The sequence below is a fragment of the Motacilla alba genome, chromosome 13 (assembly GCF_015832195.1).
Source record: "Motacilla alba alba isolate MOTALB_02 chromosome 13, Motacilla_alba_V1.0_pri, whole genome shotgun sequence".
Lineage (NCBI taxonomy): Eukaryota > Metazoa > Chordata > Aves > Passeriformes > Motacillidae > Motacilla > Motacilla alba.
This window is the reverse complement of record NC_052028.1, coordinates 4,025,566-4,045,328: the sequence shown is the minus strand read 5'-3', so window position 1 is coordinate 4,045,328 and position 19,763 is coordinate 4,025,566. Positions and strand designations below refer to the sequence as shown.

At 40.4% G+C, this 19,763-nt stretch overlaps 1 protein-coding gene across 3 annotated transcripts in view; it reads right to left on the bottom strand.

Moving 5' to 3' along the window:
* The window catches only part of SLIT3 (slit guidance ligand 3), a 475,720-nt gene that overhangs the window by 145,929 nt on the left and 310,028 nt on the right, over nucleotides 1-19,763 (bottom strand). For all 3 annotated transcript variants that reach the window (XM_038150223.1, XM_038150221.1, XM_038150222.1), the window contains 2 exons: nucleotides 10,779-10,850; nucleotides 5,512-5,583 (listed from right to left, as the gene is read on the bottom strand). In XM_038150223.1, coding sequence (XP_038006151.1) covers nucleotides 5,512-5,583; nucleotides 10,779-10,850 — 144 coding nt within the window. The remainder of the gene's footprint in view (nucleotides 1-5,511; nucleotides 5,584-10,778; nucleotides 10,851-19,763) is intronic.

Sequence of the window (19,763 nt, the reverse complement as noted above, 5' to 3'; positions counted from 1 at the left end):
CAACCCTTTGTCTATCCCAAAGCGCCTGAAATTTTAGACACAAATTTTTTTTTAAATTAAGAACACACTAACAAAGTTAACATATAATAAAAATAAAAGTGCCTCAGTAATTGCTGCCAATAGACAGTGAATCAGTGAATTAGAGCATTTATTAGAACACCAAAAATATTATTAAGGTTTTTTTTTTTGTGTGGGCTCCTGATTCTTCACTGGCTCCCCATCTTTAGGAGCATAAGTCAGCCACAGGTCTGACAAATACCACAGCACATAAAGCACAAACCCCTGGCAGCACTGAAAGCTTTGGAAATCCCTGGGGGCAGCACCCTAAAGAGTCATTATGGATCTGCAACAAGAAGTTATACAAATATAAAACAGTCACAAATGAGGCATTGTGTTTCTTTAGGCAGATTCTGGCACGATATTTTAATAGTCCCCTAACGATGTATCTATCCCAAGACATATTAGATATTAAATTTCCAATTAAATAATTAATTGTGACTACTAAGCTTCAAGTTTTGCTGTTTAACCCATGATATTCTAAAATAAAGATTAAACAGTGAAAACAGTCACTGCATAGATTGATCTGCACTTCTGGGACACACCACACACAAAGAAAGCACAGGAGCCACACATAGCCACACATATGTTGGGTGAGAATATAATCAATGGTGGACCAAACCTTCAGCAGAAGGGTCTTAAAACATGAAATTTACACTGATTCTTCACAGTCTCTATCTATTCTGACCTCTTGCACCATTTTAAAAAGAGGGAACTTGCACTGACTTTACCAATACGTGGCCTTTCAGACGCACTGAAGTTTATCACACTACCTTCGAAGGGTGTGAAACAATAATTGCTGTGTTCTTTATTTTATGTCTCTGCTCCTCAGCTTCCTTACTTGCAAATGTAGCTGCAATTTAGCTGCTTCATTAAGTCAGATCACAGAATACAGAGATTTTCCCTTGAAGGTGACACAGAGTTTTTTGAGGTATGAAAGCCTAGCACAGAATCCCTTACTTTAGACCATATGGTTTCCAGCTAAGTGTTCCTTTATTTTGGCTGGGCTGAAACATTCTTACTGAAGTGTCAAATTGTGACTTTATGCAATGCCTTTTTCAGTCCTCAGAATGCTTTTAACTTTCCTTCAGACTGTGAAAACAATTCTTGCTAGGAAGAATTATATTTCCCAAGCTATGTACAATGGCACAGGCTCAACATGAATTCAGGTTTTCAGAAGAGGACAAATTGATAGGGATAAAAACAGCAATAAATTTCTAATATCTAAAAGAAACTTAGACTTGTAATTTTTTTTCCCTGCACTATTTCATATTTCTTCAGAACAAGCTAAGATAAATAAATCACAGAAAGCAATTTGTTACCTTAAAATAAGTTTGTCAGCTATTGCAATAGACAGTGTTTTATTGCAGATTTCAAATCACCATGAATGACACCCCATACATCATCACCCAGGAGATGATGGTCTAAATGGGACTGCTATGTCAAAACCTAAGCTGTCTCTTGTCTTTGTGCCCAGGCTGATCTAAGCTTTTAAAGTGTTCACCAGCTTAATTCAGTATTTGAACAAAACCAAAGGAATTCTCCGTCTGCAGTGGTCTGAAACTTATTCATGCAGTTTAACACCCTGAAGGCTTAGACTGTTTTGTCATATCTCATAAAATGTCCCCAGACAGTCTGGATATGGCCTTCCAAACCTACATTTGTGGGACATTTACTGACCCCAGGAATCACATTTATCTTTGATACTTTTAACAATAACCAAATGCTGATGCAATTCTCTCACTGATACCAGACAGATTCTGAGTTGACAAAATGGGAAAATTAATTTACTTTAGAAAGTGTGTGCAGCAATCTTGAAACATGAAGCTGTTGCTATTGTCCCCCATGCTCTGGGCTGATATTAACCACTCCAGCTCCTGCAGAGACCCTGCTAACCATGGAACACAAACACCAGGTACTGCAAACAATGTTTCTCAAACTTTTCCTTCAAATTCAGGTAATACTTTGCTTTGCAGCCAACCAATTCTGCCACACTGCTCAATGCAAGGGTACTGTTTGCTCTCATATGAAGGAAGTATTTCATGGCAAGACGAATTCTTCCAGCACAACAAGAAGAAAAGGAAAAGCCAGGAAAGTCCAGGAAAAAGAAGGGTAAAGTTCTTTAAGCATAATGATTCCAGCACGTTATTTTGTAACAACCAGGAAAAAAAAGAAGTTATGTGCATCTCCAAATGTTTCTAAGTAGAAATTTATTGATCCAAAGAGTAATATGAATGGGGAACAAAATCCTATTGAAAAATGGGCAAAGAGAAAATGACTTATTTCTTCCTGCATGTGGGGAATGGAGAAGTCTTGAGTACCCTACAGGAAAAAAAAACTTGCCTTTTTTGCTAAATGCAGAGAAAACCCAAGGTAGAAATGGTTGCTTTCAAGTATAATCATTTTGTGTCCTGTTTGACTCCCATAGGTGAATTTCTTATTAGAGAAAATATATAGATTTACAATAAAAACTTATGACCTGCTAGCACATGGATCACTTAGCACTTTTAAAAGATTTAAGTTTTAGAGGAAACAGCTTCTGTTATAAACATTCCCATGTTTTGAAAACTGCAATACACTTTTTTTTTTTACCATCTCAACACAGGTACAACAGGCAGAGTGCTCTGAGAAGCATTTCTGCCTGGAAACACCAAGCCAAGCTGACTTCAGGAGAAAGCAGAGCAGAACCCACTAACTCCAGGCCCGCATTAGGCAGCAGACTAACAACATTGGCTGCCTTCCAGAGGAGCACTCTGGCTCCCCAGACCCATAGGGAGCACTGTGATTGCATGCAAGCAGGGAGCAGAGGGAGGAGCACAAAATGTGAATAAAAACAGACAAAAAAGCACAAGGATGTTAGGTTGAACAGCAACACTCAATTTTTAATGGAAACCAAGTTGCTTACTCTCGTTTATGCATTAATACTTTCCCCTCCTTTCTTCTGATTTGAACTCAGCTAGCTGCAAGGTCCAGCTGTTCAGTGCAGAGAGTAAACCTCGATGATGTCTCATTAAAATTTTGCACCAATGCCACCTGAGTGAGGTGCAGGAACAGAAAGAGTTGTTCCTTGTATGCACAGCAGTGCTCCTTCAGGGCACACAGCTGAGTGAAGTTACTGGGGCCTTGGGCACCCAAAATCTGAGCTGCTAAGAGGGAAAACACTGGTGGGCCCCTGTCTCACTTCATTCCTGCCTCCTTGTTCTTTCCCCTTTGGCAGTGTCACTGGCAGTGTGTCAAGGGCTGGCACCTCCAAGGAGTCCTCTTCTCCTGCACTTGTCTTTCTGTGCCTGCCTGAGCTGGGCTGGTGGCTGTGGCAAAGTTCAGACAAGAAGATACTCTGCTTCGGAGGGGTAGAAACCTGGGGAAGCTTTCTTCAGAGAAACCCAGATTCTCCTGACCAGCGTATCATCTTGCTCCATAAAGTATCTAGGGCTCAGAAACTGAAAGAACTACAGGCAGGAACCTGCCAGGTCTGGGTAGCAGGTCATGAATGACCCTCAACATGTCTTGGCAACTATAGGGAAAACATTTTTAAGACCTACCTGCAATGAACAGCACTGGCAAAACTTTCAAAAGAAAGTGAAAACACAGCTGATAACTGACCCTAGAGGAGGAGGCTGACAACTTCAAGACTGGAGTTGACACTGTCCTAGAAACAAGGCTGCCAAGGAGAGGAGAAATTGTGTTTTACAGCTTTGTGTGTCTGTGGTGGAGGGAAACTGAGGCAAACAAAGAGAAGACTTGGAGGCAGTTCCCTCGCTGCAGCCTTTGCTGTGCTGCATGTCATCTCCCTGCCATAACCTACTGGCATTTACTAAAGCACTGTTTTACCCACTTGGATATGAACATATTCAAACATCATTTACTTAAAATATTGCCCCGAATGACTGGGCAGAGAATACACAGTCATGTCACTTGCTTCTGTCTGCAAGTCAAAACACCATAAACTCCTGCCCAGTTTATATTCTCATTTCCTCCCTGCCCACTCTGATGTGTTTTGTCCCACACTCTGAGGCCACCTGGGGGTATCTGAATTAACTGTGCTAAAGCTGAATAAATTCTGCCTTGGGAAGTCAAGCCCAGTGGAAATGTCCTGCCCATCCAGCTCACTCCCAGCCAGGAGGTTTGCCAGGACCAGGAAGCTGCAGCACTGCAGCATCAGCAGTAGTTTCATACTAAGCCAAAACTGTAGCCTTCAGTAAATGTCACTCTCTTGCTGAATTGTTTCCAGACAGCAGTGAGGGATTTGACCATTTCCACAGCATGTTGAGTAACACTGCCTGAACTATTTAACAAACACCAGCAACACTTAATATATATTTCTGGCATTCTCCCAGCTGGATTCAGGGCACAGAAAAGGGCCAATCCTTCTGCATTCTGGCTCAGAGGTTTATTGCAACATGGAAGTTTAGTACTTAATAACTTTCTGATATTCTTCTAGCCAAAAATTTGTTCAGTTTCTCAGAATTATCCAGCATTCAGAAAATAAATTTATGTCAGCTTGTAGAAACAAACTACAGTTTTTAAGAACCAAGCTTGGTTATATAAATAATAATGAGATAACTGTTTCCATACTGTTTTTAAAATTAACACAGGTAAATATCATTCTAGTTGTGCTTCCCTCTTGTCTCAGCATGGGGCTTTCTCTTCTAGTTTATTCTCAAGATGCAGCTTCTGACCTTGTATTGGTCTTTTTACCCATTAAAAGCTCAACAGTTTTAATAGTGCTGTGGGTACCTAGGCTGAAATACAGCTGCATGTAGATTCAACTTGGTGCTAAATCAGTTTTCTGTGCTCTATTGAGAGAAACAAATGGCTGTCAAGAGATCCGACCTTCCTTTTATCTTCTGTATGAAATAATATTTTAGTCCCCTTCCAGCTTAATAAAGCAGTAATTACAGCTAAGGCATATCAACATTTTCTTATGATTAGGTCTTTCCCTAACTAGTTTGAAGAAAAAAAGACAAACCAAAACACACCACCACAAAAAAAAAACCCCAAAAACCAATCAAAATAACCCCACAACACAAAGCCAGAAAACTCCAAAGAGAGTGTAATTTCTTTACTATAGGAAAAAAAATCCAGTATGGAAATATTTCCCCAACTCTTCCCTGATTAACAGCACCAGTCATGCCAAAGGTGAGGTTTTGGTGTGCCATGAGGAGGGTGGGTGCACAGAGCAGCCTGCAGGTGCACGGGTACAGAAGATTGAATAATGCACTGATTTGAAGAAGTGCAGAAGTCAGCAGCCTTATGAGAGACTTGTAGACAGTCCTCCTTTCTGAACTTCATTTTTCATTTACAAAATTTTTCATTTACAAGAGATCAGATGCTTCACACAAGCTGGCAGTTGCACACAGAAACATATGTTCCCCCAGACAGCACATTATCATTTTTATTCCTCTTACATGCAAGCTCTCCCCAAATGCCCATTCAGTTCTATTTTCTACTTACAATGAAATGAGAGATTTCAAGCCTTTGAATGCATCAGGTGCAATGTCAGTTATTTGATTCTTGCTGATGTCTCTGTGAAAAGAAAGAAGGGTAAAAAAGAATGTTAGTTAACAGGAATCTAATGAAAATATTTTAGCTGTATTGAAAGAAGACACTTGATATAAAACCAGAAGTAAATGATCATATTATCTCGGAGAAATGATGAACTATGTAAGGGCAGAGACAGGCAAATTCCAGGAAGGATGAGAAAACATCAGCCAGTATGACAGGCCACAGCCTCAACAGGGAGCACCCTTCTTAATAAGGGCTTTGATTTTATGGATGTTAAAAAAAAAGGTTTTTACAAAGAACAACAGTGATGTTGATGAAACCATCCCAAAGCCATTAATACTGGAGATGGCACTGCAACCCTCCTCAAGCACGAGGAGCAGCCTGTGACAAGGCACAAAGGAGGTCTGAAGATTGCCATGCAGCCGTGGAAGGCCAGCTTGGTACCAGCAGAATGGGTCATGCAGAGTGCCCAGCCCCTGACCCCAAAGCAGGGAGCTCAGCTGCTCCTCTGAGGTCTGGGCTTTAATGGCCTGGGAAACACAAGCAGCACAAAATCCACTCAGCATTGATCTGGTGGAGTTCAGACACTGGGGGAAGCCTTCAAGCAACTGAATGGGAATTGTGGAGCTCTGAAGGCAGCAGCACTGGGGGGACCCCAGCCCACTGCAGACCCTGCCAGGGAGCCCAGCCAGATTCCACCCTTTGGCTGTGCTGTGAGTGGGACTGACTCAGTATTGCCTGCTGGATCTTTAAAGTAAAATGTGCTCCTGGTTTGGAAAATACTCTTCAATTTGAATCATAACCAGCCAAGAACAAGAAGATAAATACAGACTGTGCCACAGGAACTTTACACAAGGATCCCAATTTACTACACTTGGCACCCAGGTGCTCAGAGCTGGGTGCCTCATCGTGACTGTCACTGTCACCCAGACTTTCTGTCCATCAGCTCAACCAGGTGCTCAGCTGGGACACAACCTTCAGCCACCTCACTGCACTCCCTGATAGCTGATATCAGCTTGTGTCAGGAGTACCAAATCTCTTCACTGATAGCTGTAGCAATGCAGTATTTCGTGTTCATCTTCACTGGTATTTCCACTGGGGCACATGCTGTGGATCCAAGCAGACTCTAAATAAAACATCATTTGAATGAGAACTTACGAATCAGAAAGTAAAGAGGTTTTCCATTCTCTACATATTTTGAGCTTCAAATTATGTTGGTTAAAATTTTAATGAGATCCTCAAACTCTTTTCAAATCTAGCCATGTCAAGTGGGATTTTTTTTGTTTGGTTTTTTGGTAACTTTTCTAAGGTTTGATTCTTTTTTAAAGCTCATAAAGAATTGTTTTGCAATCTACTGATGTTTTCTGCTACAACATCCTGCCTAGCAGGACAGGATTCATGGAAATTTTTGGTTTTGCAGCTCAACTTACAGCAGCCAAACTTGTCACCTTGAAAGTAGGAACATTTGTTTTTATTTTTATACAGGTTTTTGTGAAACTTCTTTAGACTGACTGCTGCTTTTTATCTAGTAAGCAGAAGTATGAAGTGGATCAGTCCTGTCTATTTATTGAGGAATGTTAAATATTGAGTAATTTAAATCTGCCAAAATCACGGGAAAAGGAGAGTTTGCTGAGCAACAACAAGAAGCATGTGAAATGGGGATCTAGTTTGTGATTGAAGTATTTCAGCAGTGTTTTAGTGAACTGCTGCATCCCAGCATTTCCCCCCTTCCTGTCTCCCCTTGGCTGGACCCTAACGAGTGTGTAACTGATGGTGCCTGAGCGCGCAGAAACGCCACGCTGGGCTCGGCGCTCTCACTTCATGCAGATGCACTACAATCAGCATTAGAAGACAATTAGACACATTATTTCCTTTCCATTAGAGCCCAAGCTCCACTGCTGTCAGATAAGGAGGTTCCCTCTCCTTCTGACTCGACTGAGAGAAAGGGGTTCAATTTTGTCCTGGTATTTTTGCTCCCTGTGTTTGGCCTGCTGTGGTGAGATTGCCCTATTCTGTCTTTCATTTACATCAAGACAGGGAGAGGCTTTTCTAAGCTGCACAACTAGGACAATTTAGATGACATGAGGCTCATTTTCTTAGTTTAGGGTATCTCAGAATCACTCAGGGAAAGTGTGCCTCTTCAACTGGAAATGCAATAAAATTATCAGGATTGCACTCAGGCAGGGATGATATCAGCCAGCTCACACTCCCTCCCTGCACCTCTGACAGCACGACAGAAATCTCTGAAAAGGTTGTTGCACACACCTTGGAGGGTGGCTGTGCTCAGTCACCACTGGGGACATAAATTGGTTTTGACTTTGCACCAGGGGAGCAAGGATAGCCTGCAAGTTGCTGAGTAACACATGACTGTATGGCTTAAATGTCTTCACTGTAAAAGGTTTTGAAACAAAACAGATTTTTAGATGCAGCCAAATGCATAACTATTAATAGCATTGGTTGAGTACTCTCTTGTTGACTAACATTATTAAAAACAGATTACTTGATTATCTCCAACATATCAAATGGACTGTTCTCATTTGACAGGAGTACTCAGCAAAATCCATGTCATATACGGTTTCGTTTGTAGAAGCTGCTTAAAAATGTCACAACTCCACAGAGCTACTAGCAAGCCTGTGAAATCTCAATGTGTTTTCTGCTAAAATGTGGTAAAATTAGTCTGACAACATGAAATGCCACTACAAGCACCAGAGCTAGAGAGGTGCAACCACAACCTTCAAAGTTATTCCATGTACTTGGCTCTTGCTCTTGCTCTACAAACTTGTTAGTTAAAAGCCTGAGAAGAGCAGAGACAGGGAATGTGGGCAATTCTGATTAAGTCCAAGACAAAATAGGTTTCAGCTCCTTTACTAAACCTAATCACCAGAATAACTCTCCCATCCTGGAAATTGTTGAAGACATAATTCTGAACAGCAAAATGCAGCTATATGCAAGTATAACACTTGAATTAATATACATTTTTTGCTATCATCTTGACCTAATAATATCAAGTCATATCAAAATTATGTGGGACAAGTGGATCTAATTTAATAATTAATCTCAGTTATCCAATTAGCTAAGGAAGGGAAACTTCATTATCTTGCAGGAAACACTCAGTAAAGAATCAAGATACAGAGAGTACAGAGTTGCAAATGAGGACTATTATCACTAGCATTCTTGCATATTTTTTCACCAGGAGAAAAATACAATACAATTTACAGGGTTATGCTAATACTATCCTCTGAATGATATAAAACATTATTATAGTAGTTTATGGTAACAATAACAACAATTATATTAATGTTCTGCATTTGTACCCCCAGCAGGGCATCCATTAATTAAATTGATACTCTTCCTGCTATGGCACCGTTCATTGAAATCAAAGTGACAGAAACAAAGAAACACTAACAAAACTTCAGTGATACTGAACTTATCCTTCCTCTAAAGGAAAAGGATGGATGATTCTTTTGTTTGAGGATATAATCTTTTCACCAAAGTATATTTTTGTGTTAACAGGACTAGGAATCTTGAAAAGATGGTGTCAATAATCTCTTTAAATACTGAAACAAATGTCCTCAACAAAACTATGTGTAACAGAACTATTGATCAATCCAGGGCCTCACTGTCCAGCAGGAACTAAACTTTAACAAGAAGACAGGTGGATAAACAAATGGCAGAACATCAGGTTTGTTATGGGACATTCTGCAGCCCAAATACCTGTCCCAAGTTCTCCCACAAATCCTGTCATGCTAACTAAGCTTTGGCACAGATCATCTGGCACAATAACTTATTATTTCATTCTCAGTGGGTATGCCAATTATACCCCAAAAAGCTGTTAGCACCACTTGCTAATGGAATTCTGCTGCAAAATTCTAACATTAATAATTTCACATAGCAAGTGCTACGTTGGATAGAGCAGCTATGTGCATTAAAGAATATCTTTTGGTCAACTCCCATAAAACTACACCCATCAATGAAAAATGAAAAGAGTAAAACATCACAAAAGTCTAAAATTGGTCATACCTTAGAAGGAACTATGTAGTGATTTTAATAATAAAAAAGTTACAATTTAGGTCACTGCAAAGGGATCCATCATTATTCACTGAAATTACCATCTTACTATCCAATACAGTACTTCTTTAAAAATACATACAGCTATATTGAAAGTGAGACAGAAGAATAGAGACCATCTAAGATTGATGATTTGACCTGTTAAATATTCAGATCCATATTTACAGCTCTTCAGCTCTAGGAACTTGCTAAGCTGGGACTGGAAAACACAGCAATTTTGCCCTTAAATCAATGATATGGTGCAAGCTGACTTCAGTTTCCCAAAGCTATCTGATAATCCAGTGTCTTCTCTGAAATGAGCTGACAGTGTCTTAATTCCAGCATTGTTCACATCAGAGGAGAGCTGCAAAGGCACTTTTTCAGCAGCATTAGCACTCATCTACAAAGCCTGAATGACTTCTGGAAGTTACTGCTCCAGTGGCAACGGCAATATCTCCATTCTGTGGGGCAGCAGGGGTAAGCTGCTTTACCATTTCTATCATCGTGGAACTGTCACATCATCTCTCACATGTCAGTCAAAAATGAAAGAAAAACCTGACTGGGGGAATGCCTCGTGTTATCTGCATGATAGCACTGCTACACATCAGGATTATGATTTTTTTTTTTAACCCAGGGAGACAACACAAGGGGCAATAAAAGGAAGAATTATCTGGGTATCTACTGTGATTAAGTGACAGAGAAAACAAGCTGCAGCAGGTTTCTTTGTTTTCTTGTAAACAGTCAAAGCGTTTCAACATCAGCCCATCAAAGGCACTGCAAAGAACTCCTCCCTGCTCTGCAAGAACGTGGCTCCTGCTCTGACTGGGGTCAGCCACCCTGACGTGCTGCAAACAGAGGAGAAACGGATGAGAAGAGAAACGGAACTTCAAATCTATCCTGGGGAAGCAGGTTTGAGGTCTGAACAGACTAACAACTAATTAAATCACATCGTTTATAATAGGAAGTGAAATTAAGCATTATTAAGGATTTCATGCACTGTTAGGCATCCTGAACCGAATTCCATTGCTGCTTACACTCTGAAGAGATGATTTGTGCAATCCCCAGCGATTTCAACATAGAATTGCCAATATGTTTCTAAAATGAAGACACTGAACTTGAAGCTAGAAGATTCGTGATTGCTCTTGCATGTTGCTCTTATTAAAACTTACATTCTCTTCAGCTTCTTGTACTGGGTGAAAGCTCCAGGGGGAATGATTTTGATGAGGTTTTGTTCCAAACGTCTGAAAACAAACAAAGCAATATACATGTTAACTACACAGCTACAGGACAGGAATCACGTTAAATATTACAGCAATTTTAAATAAATATAAAGCAATTTTACAGGGTCTTATACGAAACATGTTTTTTTTTATTTTGAAGTGCACTAAATGGAAAAATACTGAGAAAATTACTTAGAAAAATAAAATAATCTCTCTGATTGCTAAATTGGTCTAGAAGAAATATCACAAGGTAAGGAAAATGCACTTTTAAGGTTCATGGAATTAATAAATAATAGCAGGCATATTTTAAAGTTAAGGTAGAAAATAGAAAATACAGATGCTTTCCTTGACTAGCTGTTGTAAATAGAATGTAGCTGTTTACACGGACACCTAGGCTAAGCTGTGACAGCATTGTAAACAGATTAAAAGCACAATCAGACCAATTCAGGAGCAACAACCTGGGAACATGCTAGAAACCAAAGATTCACTGCAAGATGAATTCAGATTTTTAAGAGGGTGGCAGAGCGTTTAATGCTATAAGGGTAAAAAAAGAGAACTGCATCTTCCAATTCCAACTACCAAATACTTAAGTTTTTTCTAAAATATGGTCCAGACTACATAAAAAGTCTGCTGTTTTTATTTCTTGTGTTTGACTTGAAAGAATTATTCTTTATGAAGTATCATAAATGCATGTATCACTAACATAAAATGTAAGCAGCTTTAAGACACTGCCTACAGCAACCACTGAGATAAATTTCTGTTCCTTCCCCATAGTACTTTCAAGTATTTGTCAGCAAGTTCCCTGAATTCCTGTTAAAAGGAATGGCTTCTCCTCAGATGAACTTTAAATATTCATCTCCATTAGAAATGTAAAATGGATCCTTAAACAACAAATTCCACTGACCATGGTAGCTAAATAGCTACTGAGTTGGGACCGAGGCCAAAATGTGGTTTCACCTTGCTCTTATTTGTTATTGAAATGTTGTGTCTTTTTTCCCCTGAAGTGTCCTAAAAAGTAACAGTTTAAGTAGTAAAAATCTGTGGTTGAAAATGGCTTAGAATTGAAATACAAAAACATATTGGAATGATGAAATGAGGCACTCCAGTCATTTCAAGTTGTTGCAGCAATGCAGATGGGAGGAAAAAAAACACTTTAGAACCAGGAATGACAATAAAGTGAAATGGGAGAAGGGGGAAGTAAATCAAGGTTTGCAAAGTACAAGGGAACAGTAGAGAGAAAATGTGAAAGCTCTCTAACCCTCTGGTGATCTGTGCTTTCATAAGCAAAAGAAAAACATCCCCTTGAAAATAAGACAATTTGCCAGCTCATTTATACTCTAAGAAGCTATTTAAGTACAAATATTTTGATATTTGCACAGTCAGCTTGTACAGCCGATGTGCTCGCCCTCTTTTATATCTGTAGCCATCTATTTTTTAAAGGTTGTGGTCAGAGTTAATTCTACTCCTTGTTTTGTGATTTGAATTAGTGTCTGAGATTTCCCTTCCAGTTGGTCTAAATATAACACATTTCATTTCTGGCAAGTCCACAGTGAAATGCAAATTGCTGTGAGCTCCAGCACGCCACTATTGTTGGGTGTTTGTCACCAGAATTAGCAGCACACACTCTTCCCATAAAGGCTTTTTGTCAGCTTGCCAGCCGGGTGTTTAACTCCTCCCAAGTGTTTCTGTGCAGGCACTTCTAGGAACAAAAGAGGGTCATGCCTGCCCGATTTCCTGGCCCTGGGGATGGAAACTGGGGGCTCAGCCATGCTGCACACCAGGGCAGCATGCAGTCCTTACAGGGAAACCCAAACGCAGGGATGGGGGAAACGTGGAGCTTTTTACAAGCAAAATTCCCAGGCAATTTTAGTAACTCAAGGGTGGAAATATACACAGAGCTTTCTACCCAGAGAGGGTGAAAAAAATATCCAAAATTGGACTAGCCAGCCACGGGTCCCAAGTAATAAAAAAATAAAAATTAAAAAAAAAAAAAGGAAATTTCTAGAAAAAGCAGAGAGGAAGACAGAAACAGGAGTTATTTGAGAGTTGCCTTCTGAAGCTACCTAATGAACTCTTCACCCTTTCCTACAAAATCTGGAGCAGACAGCCTGTACAGAAATAGATGGACAAGGCTCTTGTCATCTGCTGCTGTATATCCACCACAGCACCTGACATTTTTTAATTCCACGAAGCCCTCTGCAAATGAAGGACTAAAGAATGCTCACGACACGTTCAGCTCAGTGCACCTTGCAGATGGTACCAGAGGAGCACCATGGGCCCTCATCAGGGTGTGATGGCAGGGGGCTCCAACCTGGGCACAAACCAGAGCACCAAGTCCAGTGCTGCATTAAATAAGCCTGTGCTTTAACAGAATGAAGGACTAACCTGACTTCTATTTGCTTTTTACATAAATGCATGCCATAGAATGGCAGACCTAGCCTGAAAAACACTATGCAGCTTCACAAGTCAAATAACAGAAAACACCTTGTTTGTATTAATACTTTACTCTTTCACCTTGTTCAGCTCATACACGATGTGTTGAGTACAGCAGACAATTAAAGATCTCAAGAAATTCTAGGTTCTGCCAGGAGGGGTGCTGGCAATTTCAGGGTGATGAAGGCCTAATTAGAAATCATACAGTGGCAAACTGCTGGAGATGCCATCTTTGAAATAAAGTGAAAAGTAGTATTCTTACCTAATATTGGCCTTTTTTCCTCCAAAAAGTGAGAAAGTGTAAATTTTACAGCCACAGTTTATTTCAGAGAAGAATACCTAGGTTACCTAGAACATGACCTTTGGAAAACTGTGGTTTTTATGGAGTATCCCTATACCATGGAGTGCTGTCATACACCATAAAACCATTTATGCTAGTGCAAAGCAACATCTGGGAGTTCATTTTTTGGGGGGTATTACCTGAATATACTATAAAATAATTTTACAATACATTTGAGAAATCTGTGCAGGACACACAGTCCTAAAAAAGCTAAATTTTCATGATTTAAACAACTACCTCCCCTCCCATTAAAGGTTTCTTACAACTCAATAAATTTTTTCTTGATTCTCCCGTGGTATTTCATACTCAGCTCTATTTAAGAGACTTGCCGAGCAGAATTCACAAAACTGATAAAGTGAATTGGTCCTGTTCAAACTCCCTGAGGTTTTTGTTGCTCCTCTCTTGCCCCTGTTCAAACTCCCAGAGGTTTTTGTTGCTCCTCTCTTGCCCCTGTGGCCGTGCCATGTTGCCTGCTGCCAGCTGAGTGCTGAGATGGACTGAAGGACATCTCTGCCCTCCCACACACAGCAATGCTCTGTCTGCCTCTCCCAGCTTTTTTTTAGAGGCTTTGACAACAACATCAAAGGACAGGAACAATTTCCTTTCTCTTCTCTAATATATCATCAGAGATTGGAAAGTATGAGGGCCCACTGGATTCAGATCCATTTTTTCTTGTAATAACATGATGCTAGACAGGATAAAGTCCTCCTTCTTCCCACTTTTTTTCTAAATGACTTTGCAGCAATGAGAGCAAAAAGTAAACATATCAAAGAAAAAACCAGAACAAAACGAACCCGGGGAAACCATGCAGTTAAAGATGAAAAACTATCCCAGGGTAAAGAACAAGCACTCAAATTCCCATGCTAATCCATCTCAAAGTTCACTGAGGTGCAAATCTTTTCATCACCTCCTCCTGCGGCGCCTGCATTGCTCACGCCCAGGATGGCAAAACACAAAAGGATAAAAAACTCTGCCTAACAGGGACTTAGCAGAGCCAGCTCACACTCAGGGGTGATGAAGCCATTCGTCTTGAAGAGTGATTCCCCCTGCAGAGTTGGGGAGACAGACGTATTAATTTGGGCTTTAACTATCTCCCTTTCATTGAGGGAAAGAAAGAATTTGTTATTTGGGTCTCTAATGGAGCAGTTTGCTAGCAATTTTCCCATTTCAAACACTGTCTCAGCTGCTAATGTGCAATGTTTTGTCAAGCTTACCTACCCATAACATAGACAAATCACTACCTTGGAGAAAAAGAGAGGGAGTGAAGCATCAGTACTGCTAATTCTCAGCTGTCAGATGAATAGTGCCTACAAATGAGACAGCCACGCTCTATTAACAGTGCCAGGAGCTCCTGCCTGAGCCGTGTCACCCACGTCCCTGGGCATGGGCAGGCACTGAGGCCCTGCTGGGACACAGAGAGGATGAGCCAGATTGTTCCCTGGGCTCTGCTGGGCTGGCGTGGCTCAGGCTGCCAGGACCAAAGAGCCCCGAGCCAAAGCCACCTCTGAGAGAGGGAAACACACCTGTGGCACCTGGCAGGACACACACAGCCTGTGTGAAGGGTGGTGGGAAGGGCAAAATCCTTGTTTTCCTCCTGCCCTATGAGCAGGGATTTGCAGGGAACTGGGTGGGGAAAGAAGGAGCATTCACATGCACCATGGTGACAGCAGCCAGGGGAGAACAGTTTGGACCAGGAAGGAGGAAATTTCTAGGGAACACAACAATCAATCCAGGGACTGAAACAACTGGATTATGAAAACCTACTTGGGCCATTATTCTACATTTATCTCATAATTCAGGCTCTCATATATTATCATGCATTTTGGTCTCTGATGAAGAAAAGTCCACAGGTGTATTTTCAGTATTCAAGGTGAATAAATCATACTAAATAAATCACCATCAGACATGGTCTTCTTACTACAGGTATGAGCTGGATCTGATCCCTGCCCTGACACCTTTCTTGCCTCTTCATCTGAAATACAATCTTTACTCCTAGCATGCACAGCAGGTTTGGGTAGCTGCACTGAAGTATTTACCCAGGACAGCCCTGGATGGGAGATGCCCTGGTTGGGAGAGAAGGGAGGAATCCTGCCCTGCAGCTCATCCAGCAGCAAAACCTGAAACAGCCACAGTGCAAGGCCAAAACCTGCAGTCCTGCTGCTTCAGAAAGTGCTCATGGCCTGATATCCCAGGGAACAGCTTTTTGTGTCTCTCACCCCTCAGTCCCCAGGTAAAAAACAAAGTGCTTTGGGATGGCAGGACATGGAGGATTTCAGATGTCTGTCCTTACTGCTTGTTTTAACAGTTAAAGCCTTCACCCTCCACCCAGCCAGACTCTACCACACTATAAAACCCCATAACAACTAGGGTCCTCCAAGACTTTTATTCTGCTGCCTTTCATCACAGCGCTTGAATGACTTCTAAATAAAATTAATAATACACATTATAAATGCCTCTTCTGGAGTCTGCCTCAGGAAATGGAGAGCTGAGAGCCAGTAAAGCATCCACCTGTATTAATACAAGGTGACAACTGGAGTTTCCCTTCATATTCCCTTTGCTGTTGATTTTCAGGTCTGGCTGGAGCTCCTGCTGTAGTTTTAGACAGGACTGCTTCCTAACAACTCACCCGAGGGCAGATCTTCAAGAGACAAAATCCCATCAGCAGTGAAGTGACTTGTCAACATAAATCTACCTAGGAAGTTACACAGATAATTCTGCTCACCAAAAGACATCTTTCAGAATGAAAACAGATGCTTTGATATGTTCCCTGACACCATGGTGTTATTCTAAAAGCAGTGCTAGTGACATTGGATCTTCTGACACACTGCAGTGAATTTAGTTTCAGCTGTGTAGCTGAGCAGTTGCTCAGGTATCAGCTGGTAACCACTGAATTTGTGATGGCAGCCACATTAGAAATCCATCCCCTCTGTTGCAGCATGTTAATTTTGCATTAAATATAGCACAGACAATCAGGAAACACCAGAGAAATCCTCAGACTGGTATTTCACAAAACATCTTTTGACAAAACACCAATGTCTCTCTAACCACATTAACACCAGAATGAAGCATTGTTCTGCCAAACCTCAAAGACACTCCACATTCGTGGTGGGAAATTTTGGCCCTTCTCATCCCCTTTCATTGCAATGTCCCTGCCAGTCTCATTCATATACTTTCCTTTCTTTATCCCTGGATGAGGGTGCAGGCTCCCCCTGAGCTCCCTCCCAGGCCTGCAGGAATGCTGCTGGGCTGTGCCCAGATGACAAAGCCCAGCTGAGCTCCCCCGAGCCATCACCTGTGAGGGTGTTCAGGGTTAATCAGAAGCTGTTTTGGGGTAGAACACAAAATAATGCTTCCCTGCTCTGATTCTAGGCTAGACAGGTGACTTCCCATCTCAGCTGACTTTACTGGGGCATGTGGACTCAGGATCAGGCTTTGCAGGAAGAATTTCACCTCTGTGCAGGCCTGTGGCTGTGGACACAAATGCAGGAAGCAGAGTCCTTAGGCTGGAGAGATTTGGCAGTTTCCAGGTCCCTGCTGGTAATTCCACACCTCATTCAAGCAGCACATGAGTTCAGTGTTGGTGTTTCTGAGATGCTGTGGGGTAGTGAACAGCAGGACACAGATCCCACACCCTGGCACCCAGGGACTCCGGCTCAGACCCAGGGATTTTGGTTCAGAAGGCTCCAAAGAGACCATCCCCCAGGGTGCTGCACAGAGCTCTGGAATTCCCTTCCAGCCCAGCCTCTGCTCTGAGCCCCTCTCACACCTCTGCTGAGCACTTTTCACTGATAGGTTTTTGGAATTTTTTTAGGGGGGTTGTTTTGAGGCTAGGTTTTTTGTTCTGAAGGGAGACTGTGAGTTTCTCTAGCACCTCAGTGAAAGCAATCATTCACCAATGGTTGAACCTGATAAATACAAACCTGTAGGATCATTTCTAACAAGCCAGACCCAGAATATTTACTTCACTGAGAAGCTCTGTGAGGTCCCAGAAAGACTGACCCCTAAACACATCACATTGCTGTTTAATTATTGCTTGAGGAGGTCAGTCCTGACCACCTTCTATTGGCTTCCAATTATTTCAAGAAACTTCCAGCCCTGATCGCTGCCCACGTTTTCTCACAATGCTGTAACTAGCTCAGGGATCTGAGAATTTCAAGCTGATTTGCATTTTATTTGTCAAATTGTAACACAAAACTATTCTTTTAGTGAAAATAGAAGTAAGCTGACAGAAAAAACCAAAAAGTTATTTTTTAATCTCTAATCTAACTTATTGTTAGGAGCTGTGTAAATTCTGTACATCTGGTTTTATTGCACATTTACAATACTGACAAGGAAAAGGCAGAACACCAGAAATTAGCAGGAAAATTAAGTAGCTTTTTGGTAGTTGAAATTCTGCCACCTGTAATATTTTCTCAACAGATTCTGTTATTTGACAATAGACATTCCTCAAATCCTTTCTTATTTTCACAGTCTTTTTAAGCAAAATAAACAGAACATGTGTTAGCCAAAAGACAATTAGTATTTCATCCAGTAAAAAGTCTGATTAGTATAATTTATGTCAAAGTTGTGATTTTATGCTCTCTATTTTATTTTCTGTAATTGCTTTTCCTCATCATAATCAGCTTTAAGAATGTATATACTCATTATATATTGCAATCTCTTTATTTTGCTTGGCAACACAGGAGCTTTGCAGTGAAATTTGTATTAGATAAAAAAAAATATTCCTTTTTGGTTATACCATTTATTTTTATTAGTAATTATTAATTTGTGTTTATACTGGACTGAAGTGATGTCTCTGGGAAAAAGAGACAAGACATACACACACAAACCCAAAAAATCCTAAACCAAACTAAAAACCAAAACAATCTCAAACTGACAAACCTTTTAAGTTTAATCCTACACAGCTTGCCTGAGTAAATTAACCTGTACATAACTTTTTTTTCTAAAAGAAATCTCCCAATCATAAAAAGCAGTGAAGAAAAAAAAATTGATATGGCTGAAATGAAAATTACCGTGTGTATGAAATCTAGAAATTTATCAAAATAAACCCACCTTTTTGTGCCTGCAGATGACATTAGTTACACAACCTCAGAAATAAAAGTAAAGATGTAAGAAATAAATCTGCCTTGATCTTGCAGCAGAAACTCCCTGCTGTTGCTGCTTGTTTCTAAAACTGTGAATTGCAGCTTTCTGTTTTCCTTAATTTGTCTCAGCACAGAAAACACCTTTATTCTTATAGTTTTTCATATATTTATATTTTCTTCACTGACTATCAATCTAAAATATTTATTATTTCATTATTGGTTTTGTGTTTTGAACTCAACAAAACATTTTCTACATATTTTTGGCCTGACAAAATAAACTTCTGTGAAACGCAAGACACGGTTTGCCTGGTGAGATCCAGAAAATAGGAGTCAGGTTAGACATGAAAAGCTGTCCAGAGCCAATTTACAGCAGGGAATGAAAATCATATTATATGATTCAACTACAGGAGCCAACCTGATTCCCCAGCCAGAGAACTTGCCACCAGAGGCAATTATGAAGCATTTACTGTTCAAAAATACTCTGCTGGCTTCAGCTGCAGTATTTACTGGAAGCCTGGGAAAATTATTATAATTTTCTTTCAGGAGGAAGAACAATGTTGAATTAAAAACTGTCATTCCTTTTTCCATGAAGTTTATAGTTTCTACACATTTATATTCTTGATAAGAGAAAAACTTCTTGCCTTTATGAAACTGAGAACTTCAAAGCCAATTGTTAATAAACATGAAAATGCTGTCATGTAGTTAATTTTTAATTTATATAACAAAAATTATTCTTATTATAATGACTAGTTACTGGTGCTCAATCTTTCTGTAATAGCTTTTCTGACTTTATTTTAGTTGGAGGAAAATTAATTTTGAATATACCAGTAACTTAAACACCTAGAAATTATTCATCACCCTCTTCAAATCACAAAAGCTTCCTAAAGATTCCCAGCTGAAGTCCTAGCTGGTCTGAAATGCACATTCCTGCAGGTACTGAAGAACAGAGAAGACAATTTCTTCCAGAGACGATTCCTGAAACAACAAACACAGCAAACTTCTCTGCCTCCAGGTCTGCAACACTGCCCAGCACAGTGGTACCCTCGTGACATTAAATTTGTCAGGAAACCATTCATT